This window comes from Wolffia australiana, chromosome 11, assembly GCF_029677425.1.
Source record: "Wolffia australiana isolate 7733 chromosome 11, ASM2967742v1".
Lineage (NCBI taxonomy): Eukaryota > Viridiplantae > Streptophyta > Magnoliopsida > Alismatales > Araceae > Wolffia > Wolffia australiana.
This window is the reverse complement of record NC_135845.1, coordinates 6,316,815-6,330,000: the sequence shown is the minus strand read 5'-3', so window position 1 is coordinate 6,330,000 and position 13,186 is coordinate 6,316,815. Positions and strand designations below refer to the sequence as shown.

Sequence of the window (13,186 nt, the reverse complement as noted above, 5' to 3'; positions counted from 1 at the left end):
TGTTTTCTTCAAATGGTTTTTTTAAACAATAAAAGGGATGAACACCCAACAAATCGGTGAATACCCCTGCAGGAGCTTACAGTCCTATCATCCTTTAACCAACCGAACTCCAAGTCTCCCCTATCTTCCTGACCCACCCCCTGGGAGCCATGCCGCCTTAAAACCCTCCGCTTCGCATATATCTCCATTTGTAGAAGCCATTCTTCCTCTGAATTGCACCTTGTGTCTGTGCAGCCATATGGCCCACAATTCTCTCTCAAATAGTGTTAACGTTTACTGGCCAAGAGTCAAAAAGAATGCTGAAAACCTCATAATTTACATAAAAAACTGGTCGATGTATTTTCTCAGACTAGTTTTGAGTTTTTCCACGTTTATATTTTTCTACAGATCCGGAGGAGATCCGCAGAGCTCAGGAAGAGATGAGAAGCCAAGGGGTTCCCTCTCTCTCAGGGTTATTGTCTGGACAGACTCAATAGTAGCTGAATCTGATTCATCTCAGGGTTATTGTCTTTTCCTCTTTTTCTTCAATACACTTGTGGAAATTCTCGCCTTTATGATATTGATGTTTTTAATCAGGGAAAAGATCTCAAACATAGCTTTATTTCAGGTCATTGTCGCGAAATATATTTTTCATACACAACTAATGATACTAAGGATCTGATGCAGATTTTCCAAAAATCCTATCAAATTTCACCAAGTTGTTAAAATAGAACTTTCAATAGAATGTCTGAATATGCAAATATGTAAGTGTATCTTCACCTAGAAAACAAAGAATAAGTGGACAGTGATTTTTAACAAGAGATACGATGAAGATTGAGACGGTATTGTGACTGTACACTGCTAGATCGGCCTTTTCCTCGGTGATGGGTTTGCCAAATCAGCTTCCTTGCTGCAATTCAAGAATTTCCAAAGCTCCAGTCACTCCTACCAATTCTGGTACAAAAAAGTGCCATCTGTTTTTCTTGAGAATAATACTTTCTTTTTAGGGCAAAAAATCCCACCCCCCTAACAGGGGCCTGCAAGTGCCTCCTCCTGGGCACGTGCTCATCTCAATTATCTCTTGGTGGGGTTTGTATCATCACTCTCCCCTTGGACATGCAAGTTGTATGCATTTTGTAAAGAGGGGTCTTCATTTGGTCCAATTCTTGGCCGATGAGTCCTCCCATGTTGCATTGCATTGACCAAAACCTGTATACCATCACAAAATTGAATCAATATGATTAAATCATGAAGGAGACTAGTGGGATTGTATTTTCTGTATTATCACTTTAATTTGATGGAGTTTGGAGATGTCAGAATCAGGGTGTATGCGGGATGATGTGGGTAAATCCAGTTTACAGGCGATGGGTCCCAATTTTTCAAGGACTGTGTGTGGCCCAAACAATTTGGCAATAGTTTTCCAACGGACTTTTTAGCTTATGATTTCATGCAGTACTTATGGATCTTCATGTTGACTCTTTCGTACACTAAACTCGCAGTCCCTTTTTTATCAGTCTACCATCAATTTCATAAAATTCTGTGATTTGGATGAGTGCCATTTCTGTCTTTTGAGGATCAAGTCCCTTTCTGAAAGGAGTTGATCCAATGAATCAACTGGGACAGGGTTGGTCTGTAACACGAAAGAGGAGGATCCTTGCTATATAAAGCTTTGAAAGGTGTCATTTTGATAGAGTGACAAGAATTGTGACAGATTTATTCAGCCCAGGGGAGCCATGTTACCCATTGTTCCTGACATTTTGGTGCAAAGTTCCTATTGTAACATCCCAAACTTTGGTTTGTGAATTCAGCCAACCCGTCGGTTTTGAGGTGATAGGTGTCGACTTGACTCTTTGCTCAGTGGGGATGTAGAGATAATAGTCAGAGAGAAGGGAGAAGAGACAAGGAAGGAAATCAATCTATTTCACCATAAAAGGTTACCCACAACATGCCTAGGTACCTCTCCTTTTATAGGAGAATTAACTATCCGTTAATAACGGCTAGTGTTATAACGGCTATAAAATTAGCCGTTATAACTTACCCGAATCCGATAAGGATTTGGGTAATGGGTCTACCCGGACCCGCTACTGGATCTGCCTGGATCCGATAAGAAAAATAAAAAATAAACATTCTTGGGCTTATAGATCCGCCTTTACATTTAACACTCCCCCTCAAGTGTAGGAATGGATATTTGCCATTCCAAGCTTGGATATCAAATGTTGAAGACTCTTGGTAGGCAGACCCTTTGTAAAGATGTCTGCGCATTGCTCTTCAGACTTGACATGCTCTGTCTTTAGTATCCCTCGTTCCAAGTGATCTTGAATATAGAAACGGTCGATGTTGACATGCTTCATCTTGTCGTGATCAACTGGGTCATGTGCTATACTAATTGCAGATTTGTTGTCGCAGCGGATGACAATTGGGCTTATATAGTTGACCTTTAGATCGTCCAGCATATGTTTAATCCACATGACTTCGTCAATCCCTTTTGAATAGCATGAAATTCAGCTTCCGTACTTGACTTGGATACAACACTTTGCTTCTTGCTTCTCCAAGTCACCAGGTTTCCTCCAAGTATTGTACAATACCCAGTAGTTGACCTGTAATCAAGAGGAGACCCCGCATAGTCAGAATCAGTGTATAAAGTAAGGTCAATTTTACCTGTTTTCCGGTAGGCGATGCCCAGTCCTGGAGTTCCCTTTAGGTACCTGAGATTTCTATTTACAGCTTGAAAATGAGAGTTTCTGGGTGAGTGCATAAATTGACTTAAGACATTTACTGCATAACAAATATCTGGTCTGGTATGTGACAGATATAAGAGTTTTCCAACAATACTTTGATATGAGTTAACATCTACTCTAGGTTCATCCTCATTGATAGTTAATTTATGATTGACTTCAATTGGTGTTTCATTTATGTGGCAATTGATATGCTTTGTTTCTTCTAATAGTTCTAGAATGTATTTTTGCTGTGTCATCAGAATTCCTTTGCTTGAGCGTGCAAACTCTATTCCTAAGAAATACTTTAGAGGCCCCAATTGTTTAACTTGGAAGTTCTCATCCAGGTGCTGTTCGAGAATTTTCATTTCTTCTAGGTTGTTCCCTGTAATTATGATATCATCCACATATACTATCAAGATTGTTATCATTCTGTGAGATGTTTCCTTAAGGAACATGGTGTGTTCCCCATTACATTGCTTATATCCAAGATTCTTCATGGTTTGGGTAAATCTTCCAAACCATGCTCTAGGCGATTGCTTTAATCCATACAGGGCCTTTCTTAGTCTACATACCTTGCCTTGACTTGTTTTCCCTTCATAGCCTCGTGGAACATCCATTTAGATTTCTTCCTTTAGGTCGCCATGAAGGAAAGCATTTTTTTATATCATACTGATTTAGAGGCCAGTCAAGATTGACTGCTAGTGATATTAAGATTCTGATGGTGTTCATTTTTGCTACAGGAGCAAATGTCTCCTGATAGTCGATTCCATAGGTTTGAGTACACCCCCTAGCTACAAGTCTAGCCTTATATCTTTCAAGACTGCCATCTGACCTGCATTTGAGTGTAAAGACCCATTTACACCCTACCGTTCTTTTATCCCTGGGTCGGTCCACAAGTTCCCATGTATTGTTCTGTATTAGTGCATTCATTTCCTCGTCCATTGCTTCTTTCCATCTGACATTCTTCATAGCTTCCTGTGGAGATTTTGGAATAGGTATATCTTGGATTTTGGTGAGAAAAACCTTGTAACTAGGTGATACCTTTTGATAGTTTAGGTAATTTAGTATTGAATAAGGAATTGGTTTCACAAAGTTCCTAGTTCCTTTTCTTACTGCGACACAATCATTCTCTCCAAGATTTTCTACACATGTCATTTCTCCCCCTTGAGTCGAAATTTCTCCCCCTTCACCCAAATCCGAGATCCCTTTGTGATTTTCCTTTCTCTTCCTCTTATAATATTTTGGGTATGGAGATACAAAATGGGGTTCAGATAAGTCATGTGTTCTCCTGGAAATGCCTGGATCATCGCAGGGTGGTTCTTCCTCATTCTCAGTTATGAAAGTAGGTAACTCCATTGCAGGAGTAGGGGAAGTCGCCTGATCAGGTTGGATTCCATTATTTTCCAGGGAGAGACTACCATCTTCACTCATAAGTAGGTGATGTGTGTCTTTATGACTCTCAGTACCCCTGGGCTTGTAGTAAAGTAGTTTTTCATCAAATACTACATCTTTGGTGACCATATATTCCTAGTAATGGGATGATACATCTTGTATCCTTTCTGGGTAACAGAATATCCAACAAAGACGCATTTAAGTCCTTTTGTCGACCATTTGTTGTGTTTATATGTATGGTTATATACATAGCCAACACATCCAAAAATCTTTACGGGTAAACCAGTTTTCAATTTTACCGTTGGATAGTGGTTTTCTAGTAAGTCTAGAGGGCTTTTGAATGCTAGAGTTTTTTAGGGTAGTCTATTTATGAGGTGAGTGGATGTCATTACTGCAAACCCCCACAGGTTTGCAGGGACATTTCCATGAATAAGGAGAGTTCTCCCCTTATCTACGATATCCCCTATTTTCCTTTCGGCAAGACCATTTTGCTGTGGGGTATAAGCACACGAAGTTTCATGTCTTATCCCTTCGGATCTGAAAAATTCCCTAAGCTCGTTATTAAGGAAATCCTTGGCATTGTCAGTCCTGACTCCTTGAACTGGATCACCAAACTGTCTACGAATAAGGTTACACAGTCCCTTTAGGTTCTGACTAACTTCAGTCTTATTTTTTAGTAAGAATACCCAACTATATCGACTAAAGTCATCAGTGCACACAAGAAAGTAACGATGTCCCAGTATATCTATGTGTGGGGATGGTCCCCATACATCACAATGGATATTCTGAAACGGTTTGGTCATTCTGGTTTCACTCGATGGGTAAGGAACCCTCTTGAATTTCCCTAATTGACAAGATTCACAAATGATATGTTCCACTGAAATATGTTCACATAAGTGTGGGTACATGCGTTTTAGAAGATGGAAGGAGGGATGACCCATCCTTTGATGAATCTCCATGATAGAGTCTCGGGGTGCTACTGTTGCCACCTTGGGGTTGTCTTTCATCAGGGTGCTAGGTAATGTCCAGGGTAGATAGTAGAGGCCGTTTTGAGCTTTAGCTAGTCCAATCTTCCACCCTTGATCCTTATGACATAAATAGGCATCCAAATTATCAAACAGTATATTATATTCCCTTATCTTTGCAAGCTTTTGTACTGAGACTAGGCTTACAAACAATTTTGGGACATGTAACACATCGGTTATCTCACCAATGGGTTGGATGTTCACACTACCAATGCCTTCTACTTGAAGTAGGGTACCATCAGCAGTTTGAACGTGTTTTCTAGGAGCAATTTTTTCATATGTCGTGAAGATTTCTCTTCTTGATGACATATGGTCTGTTGCTCCTGAATCTAGGATCCAGGCCTTTTCTGGATTCCTAGTAAACAATGTAATATGGGTAAGTATTTCCCCTTTACCAGTATTAGCCATGGATGTGGATCCAATGACTGCACCTCCTGAGATGATTGACTTCATAGCTTGAAATTCTTGGATCATCTTTTGGAGGTCTTGGGCTGAAGGTAGGTTGTTTGAGTCTGCTGCTCCTTGCTGTGCTAAGTGGGCTCTGGCAATGTGTGGAGGTTTTCCATGAAGCTTCCAACATTTATCTCTAGTGTGGCCCCTTTTCTTGCAGTAGGTGCAGACCAGATCTTCTCGGTTGACCTTTTCAGTCCCAGTTTGGCCAGGAGTATGTTGGCCTTTAGTAGCATATGCAGTGTTCTCGATGACACCTCGGTTTGCCTTTAAGCGACTCTCTTCTTGCATGGCTTTGGAAACTGCCTGGTCGAACGTAGGCTCTTCCTCCCTGTTGTATAGTTGACTCCTTATGAGCTCGAATTCAGGTCTGAGTCCTTGTAAGAGTTGACACAATCGATCAGTAGCCTGATGAGCTCTGGCGATTGGATCAATAGAAGGTGGTCGGCAGTGGTCCAACTCTTTATGGATTGCCCTTAACTTGTTTGAATAAGTTAGGACATCCATATCTTCTTGCTTGAGAGTATATGCTTGTACAATGAGATCCAGTATTTTCGCCTTGTCTCCTCTCTTGGAGTGATTTCGGTGAATTGCTTCCCATAATTCCTTAGCAGTATCATAGGAAGAGAGACTGGTAAGCTGTTCAGATGCTATAGAATCTAGCATCCAGGCGAAGAAAAACTCTTCTTCAGTTACCCATCTTGGAAAACTTGGGTGATCTTCATCTGGAGGACTTTCAAAGAGATGATGAGTGAGCTTCCTAGGCTTTAGGACGGCCTGGATGTTCCTCTCCCATAATAATAGATTATTGCCATTGAATATGTTGCATTTGGCAATAACTGGAAATTGCATGATCCACCTTTCAGCAGGTGGAATCTGATGTTCTGATGACACCACCTGAGAGGCAACTTTTCCAGCTTCGCCTGCCATATATCCTGAAAAACTTCTTGTAGAGATTCTTCAGCTCCAGCAATATAGGAGAGGATCTTCCCGTAGGATGAGTTTCTCCCTTAATAGCAACCTCTGGAGCTTGGAGCTTTTAGATCAGAAACAATGGTCCTCCCGTGGGATGACTTTGGAGCAGAAAAAACAGTCTTCAGAGATCGCTTGATGGCTCTGATACCATGTCGACTTGACTCTTTGCTCAGTGGGGATGTAGAGATAATAGTCAGAGAGAAGGGAGAAGAGACAAGGAAGGAAATCAATCTATTTCACCATAAAAGGTTACCCACAACATGCCTAGGTACCTCTCCTTTTATAGGAGAATTAACTATCCGTTAATAACGGCTAGTGTTATAACGGCTATAAAATTAGCCGTTATAACTTACCCGAATCCGATAAGGATTTGGGTAATGGGTCTACCCGGACCCGCTACTGGATCTGCCTGGATCCGATAAGAAAAATAAAAAATAAACATTCTTGGGCTTATAGATCCGCCTTTACATTTAACAATAGGAAGAACACATTCTTAGATTAATGCTCTTCAACCAAAATTAAACTACTACTAGATGAGCTTGTGAAGATATCCTCACCAAAGCGAAGTTCCCCCTATGCAGCCACAGCTGCAAACAACACATGCCAAGTGCTGCTGAAGCTGTAAACCTGTGCCCCAACTGTTGCCACTGCAGCAACCGCGCCGCAGCTCCTTCATCGAATTGGTGCCGCATGTGCTACAAGTTGCTGCCAAATGCTACTGAGCGCTGGCGTAGGTCTTTTTCTGCATTTTTGGATAAAAGTGAGACTAAAAAATAAAAAATATATATACTTTTCACTCATATGCTTGAGTTTTTATGTTAGGAGACAAAAACATTCTTCACTAATATTCAAGGCCATTGCTCCCTATGGATTCGACCCTTTCAACACAGCTTCTGCTATTTTGTGAATTTCCTCCATTGTATATCTGGTACACTTTTCTCTCTTCAAAAAAAAAAATCTGGCACACTTTTCTACATTTTGTCTATTTGATGAAAGAGAATGTTTTCTCATTCGGAGCCACCATCAAGGCATTCAAGACTCCTCGCATTTGGTCGAATGTACGATTCTGCAGTTGTGAATGGTCAAAATTACCATTCCCACTTGATTCCAATTCCTTCCCCTGTTTAGCAAAAAAATATGTGGATTGGTTTAAAAGTATCATCTGAGCCCTTGATTTTATTCATCATATATTTATTGATAATTTGATTAATGCAACGATGATATCATGAACTGTGCTGGCATCATGTTATCTAGAAAAAACCATGAAATATGTGTTAACTTCTTGGATCATCAAATTTCATGAATTATCATATCTTCTACAAGTTTCATGAAGATAATGAAATCATAGGATAAAGCATGACATCCCAACATCACTTGGTCTTCAAGTGCCTTTCTAATGTTGAATGCCACATATTCTAATGTGTATGATATGATGACTAACCCTGATTGACTTCGTAGAATTTGTTACTGAGATATTCTGCAGTATTATGTGGTAAAATATAATTATATGAAATGAAAATTGGAATTGAGGAGAACAAGACAGTTACTAGGCCTAAAAGAGTAACTTATTAGGTTAGTCTTGAGCCAAGGAGGATATGCACACCTGGAAAGCCCGAGAACAGATTTTCTCCTTTGCATTTGGTTGAGTCACACAGTAAGTCTCCCTTGAAAGCCTATTGAGATGGCCCACGGATCTTCTGAAAGGTTATCCATGCATCATGGTGTATCTTGTCTTCAGCACTTCTGTTACGGGTTTAGTGATCTTATTCATAACCGTCAATCATTGGCTGTAGCTAATGATTATAGCATGATTTTTACTTGAAAAATGCATCAGTAATGAAAAAGAAAGCTTGATCTAAATTGTAATAAATGTTGACTAACGCATAGTATATGCGGCAGATTAACAGATTTGTCTGTTTATCCATCCATCCAAACCCGTCCAGTATCCTTCACCCGTCATTGTCCTTTTTTTTTTCTAGCTGTCCTGCATCACTCAGGCTGCCACAAGGTCACAATATTCATCCACTCTAGAGTCCCCGCATCAGCAAGAAAGATATGGTTACATGATGTACGCATTTTATCAAAAATTAAGTATGATTAGTAAAAGAAACTAAAATGTATACTTTAGGAGTTTCCACAAAATAGATTTATTATTTGTTCACTCCACCAATTACAGACTATAGTATTCCTTATCGTCCATACATACAATATTTAATGAAACATAACCTAGATGTGCAACCTGAGGACAGACCAGTCTCCTTTGTCAAATCTCCAATTTTGCAGCTGATATTCTTCATGATTCTCTCATTTATCTAATTTTATGTAATGAGTTGACCTAGCCCCTTAAGTGTGCCTAGAACACATGTTGATATGCAATACGACATGAGAAACCAATTATTAAAATATTTTTTTGAAGAAAAACAATTATTAAAGTCTGATTAAATTGCATTCACATTATTCCACTTTACCTGAATGCACTAGGATAATAAGTTGCAATTTAAGGCTTATTTTAGCATAAAAAAATCATGAAAAAACTCTCATCCTTTATCTTATCTCTTATCTCATCTCCACGGGTTCTTTTGAAGCAAATCAATGCTCCTGGATCCCTCCACTTATTCTTCCTGATTTTGTATGTTTTAAATTTTGATTTTCCTGTGTAAATGACAATGGTTTTTTTAGAATCAAGGATGAGATGGGTTAATTGAAATGAATATAAAATAAAAGGGACAAAACATAAATATTAAAAGTATATGCCTTTGCTATGAGTGAATTCAGTAAACTATTTCCGCTAAAGAGCATCCTCTATCTGTCAGTATCTCCACACTAGTGACTACCAGATTGCCCTTACTCATCATATGAGTGGGAGTAGATAATATTTAGATACTTTAAAGTCCTTGAGTATCCTTCAAATAAGAACTAAAAAACTTGTGATCTTTGTATTAAGATTTCATCATAAATCACTGAGTCGAATCAATTATTCATGGACATTATTATATTGAATACATTGTATTAATGAACATGGAACAAGATACCAAGTGTGTGATTGGCTTACCGGACATATATATATCCATCAAGATATTTAGCATTGTGGACAAGAATGATAAATGAACAAGATAATTAGAATTTTATGGCTCATTTTTTCTTATTCAAGGTTATACTTTCATACAAAACCATTTCTGAATTTTTTGATTATACTCATTAGCAATAACCATAGAATAAATATCACATTAACTAATGAGACAATACAACTCCTCAAAAATAGGCCCTCAGTAGGCAATAAACTCCTTTAAAAGAATTGGAGACATAGCATCATCACCATATGTGTGACTAAATAAAAAGGATGATTCTCATAAAATACCACATTCATTGTAATAAAGTATTTTGTTGAAGGATAACAGAATCGGTCAACTTTTATCGCTGAATAATCTCATTTCTGGATTTCATGGCTTTTAGTTACACGATGTTTGAAGTAGGATGATAGACATAGGTGAAACACACAATACTACTGCATAGTAGAAGGGATGGAAGACCATGTAACTAAAGGAAATTTGAACTAAAAAATATTATCCATTTTCTTATGGTGTGTGTCCATGTAGGCTGTTAGACTTGATCTGATCTCTTTTTCTAATATGTAAGTCAACAATTGCAGTAATTATTCGAAAGGGATTTTAGGTTGAAAAAAGTTAAAGTGATGGGGTCATCAGGTTTGTGACTCAACAATCAATCATCTGATCAATTGAAGAGATTACACAGTAGTCGTAGGACAATTAAAGGAGATAAGAGAACTTTTTAATGAGAAAAATACATCAAGCCCACAATTTGAGAGGAGTGCATTAGCTATTGAGGCTTCTCAATTTAGGCTAAAAATATTTCAGTGCTACTTGGATTTAAAGGTAAAAATGATGTGAAATATAGGGTTCTAATTTAAAAAGTTTCTCTTGATATCCATGTCTTAGGTCAAATACCTATAAAAGATATAGCTGAAAGTGAGTGTTGTGTTGATTTTTAATGTAGCTTTCAAAATGATCAAAATGATTCCAAAAAATGTTTTGAATGGATGTGTATTATGTCACCATTATTATCGAATGAACGGACTATAAATAATAAAAGTACCTCTTTTAGAAATGTATATGGATTAAAATTGAATCACTGACTCTCAACCCAAGGTTAAGTTCCATCAGACTTATGCACTACAATTCAGGACACAATCCCACTTTAGAGATGACATAATTGTCTCTGGATCTCCAATTTGTAGGCCTTTTCAGTTGATGATCTTACACTAATAGCCTTCATTTTTGTGAGTCCACAGTTACCTTTGAGAGGCATTCATGAACTACTTGCAGATCTCCTTTCCATTACCACTGATGGAGATTCCTTTCCCTATCCAGACCATAATTATAGAATGATCAACAAGAATATATATATTTATCTAGCTGATTTACCTGCATTCTTTACAACATAACATGAATATTTACTTGTATTTTTTTTTAGGTGATTTACAAAATATGAAACTTATCTCATGTAGGGAATGACAGCCGTCATCTGTCACGTCACATATCACAATGACGGCAATGTGACAGATGACGTGACGGTCACGAAATTAGGGGCCGTGCCGGTGACAGTGACAGATGACAAATTGGGCATGACAGTGACAGGACGGTGACGGGAGGCCTCGGACGGGTGACGTGATGGGATGGCCGTCACAGATGACGGCCGTGACAGATTTTAAAAAACTTTGAAAATGGCCAAAAAAGCTTTAAAATCGTTACATTTAAGCTTTCTGACGGCCAAGATTTTGCCACGTAGCACACTAACTCAATTTCTTGGCATTCTGTAGGAAAGTCCATGCTGTAATTCACACGCACAAAAGGACGCCGCCCAAAAAAATTGGAGATATGACCCTTTGATTCTCTCTCTCCTCCATATAAACAGTATTCCTCCCTCAAACAGGGTTGCTTTTCCCGTCACACGTGACGGAGACGCCGTCCGGTGACGGGGACGTGACACTACAAAGAGGGATGCGTGACGTGAACGTGACGGATTTTTCCAAAATCACTGTTCTTCATCTTTCTCGTCCCGTCTTGGCCGTCACGTCCCAGACGTATCATTCCCTAATCTCATGTATTCCAAAGGAGATAAACCCAAGTGGTATATACTTCTCTCCAATATTTTTAACCAAATAAGGTAAATACATTGAAGCTCAGCCACAACAAGCAATTTAGGCGTAGTGCAGAAGATCAAAAAGGTTTGGCACTGGGGAACCCACTAATAATATACCCAAAAAAGGTGATAAGAACTTCATGAATACATATGAGAGGAGCAAGAGGAGAGATACCACACGTGCAGCCCAATAAAGGCACGTGTGAAGGTTATAAAAAGAGCGGAAAACAAGAAGGTATAAATAAAGACCCAAGACTGGCGGGAGGTCCTCCTGGCCAGAGGAGCAAGAGCCGATTCAGTTAGCTCACATTTGTTCGTTTCTTTGTTCAGTTCTCGCTGTTGGGAAATAGGTGGTGCGGCCTTTTAGGTCCACTATACCTTATCCCACCAAGGGTTCCCTCTCTTAATCCCACATTGATAAATCTCTAATACTCTCTCTCTCAGCTCTATATAAGGGCATGTATCCTTTCCTTTCTAAGTAACAAATTTCTATCCATTTTATCTTCTTCAACACTTCCCCCTCCATCTCAACTCTAGACATTCACCCAAAAACTCTACGATCATTCTCTCATTTGATCCACAGGGATCGTGTTCCTCGACAACTTTCTTCAAGAATAATTTATCTCTTGGAGGTTTAGGTTATCTCTCAGCAATGAGGGATCTTATCAAAAGGACAATAAAATTGACCCATCAAAAGATTACCAAATTGAGGAAAAGACAACTAACCCATGCCAGAACAAGCGATCAAGGAAATGCCCTAGAAAATCAAAGAATTGAATTTGGGGAAGCCACCCAAAAAAAATTGCCAAATTAGGTAAATAAAATTGACCCATGCGAGAACAAGCGATTTTGGAGTGTCCCAGAAGACCAAAGAAATGAATTTGGGAGAGCCACCGAAATCCTTTGTTTTCAAACGAAAGTAAAGAAAATTAAGAAATGCTAGAAAAAGGGATTTTGGAGTGTCACAGATGACCAAAGAATTGAATTTGGGAAAGCCACTGCAAATTTTTTTTACAAAATAAGATAGAGAAAATTGACCCATCGCAAAGTGAGCTATAAGTTCGAAAAAATTGAATTTAGCGGACCCAGTGAGAAAAAATTAGCAAATTAAGGTAAAGAAAATTGATCCATGCCAGAACAAGCCATTTAGGAGTGTCCCAGAAGACTGAAAGAATTGAATCTGGGGAGGCCCCCACAAAAAAAATTGCCAAAAAGGTAAAGAAAATTGACCCATACAGAACAACGATTTAAGAGTATCCCAAAAGATCAAAGAATTGAATTTGGGGAGACCACCCGAAGAAAAAAGCCAAAGAAGGTAAAGAAAATTGGCCCATGCCACAACAAGTAAAATGAGTATCCCAGAAGAACAAAGAACTGTACTTTGGGGAAGCCACCGTAAAAAAATTTTGCCAAACAAGGTAAAGAAAATTGGGCCAGAAGATCAGAGAATTGACTTTGGGAAGCCACCGCAAAAAGAAAATAGCCAAA

The 13,186-nt window shown here is 38.8% G+C and overlaps 1 protein-coding gene across 1 annotated transcript in view; it reads left to right on the top strand.

Annotated features, from left to right (window-relative positions):
* The window catches only part of LOC144709734 (ER membrane protein complex subunit 7 homolog), a 2,639-nt gene extending 2,057 nt beyond the window's left edge, over nucleotides 1–582 (top strand). Inside the window, exon 7 of the mRNA XM_078583356.1 lies at nucleotides 388–582. Within this exon, the coding sequence (XP_078439482.1) occupies nucleotides 388–476 (89 nt within the window). The 3' untranslated portion in view covers nucleotides 477–582. The remainder of the gene's footprint in view (nucleotides 1–387) is intronic.
* The last annotated feature ends 12,604 nt before the right edge of the window (nucleotides 583–13,186 follow it).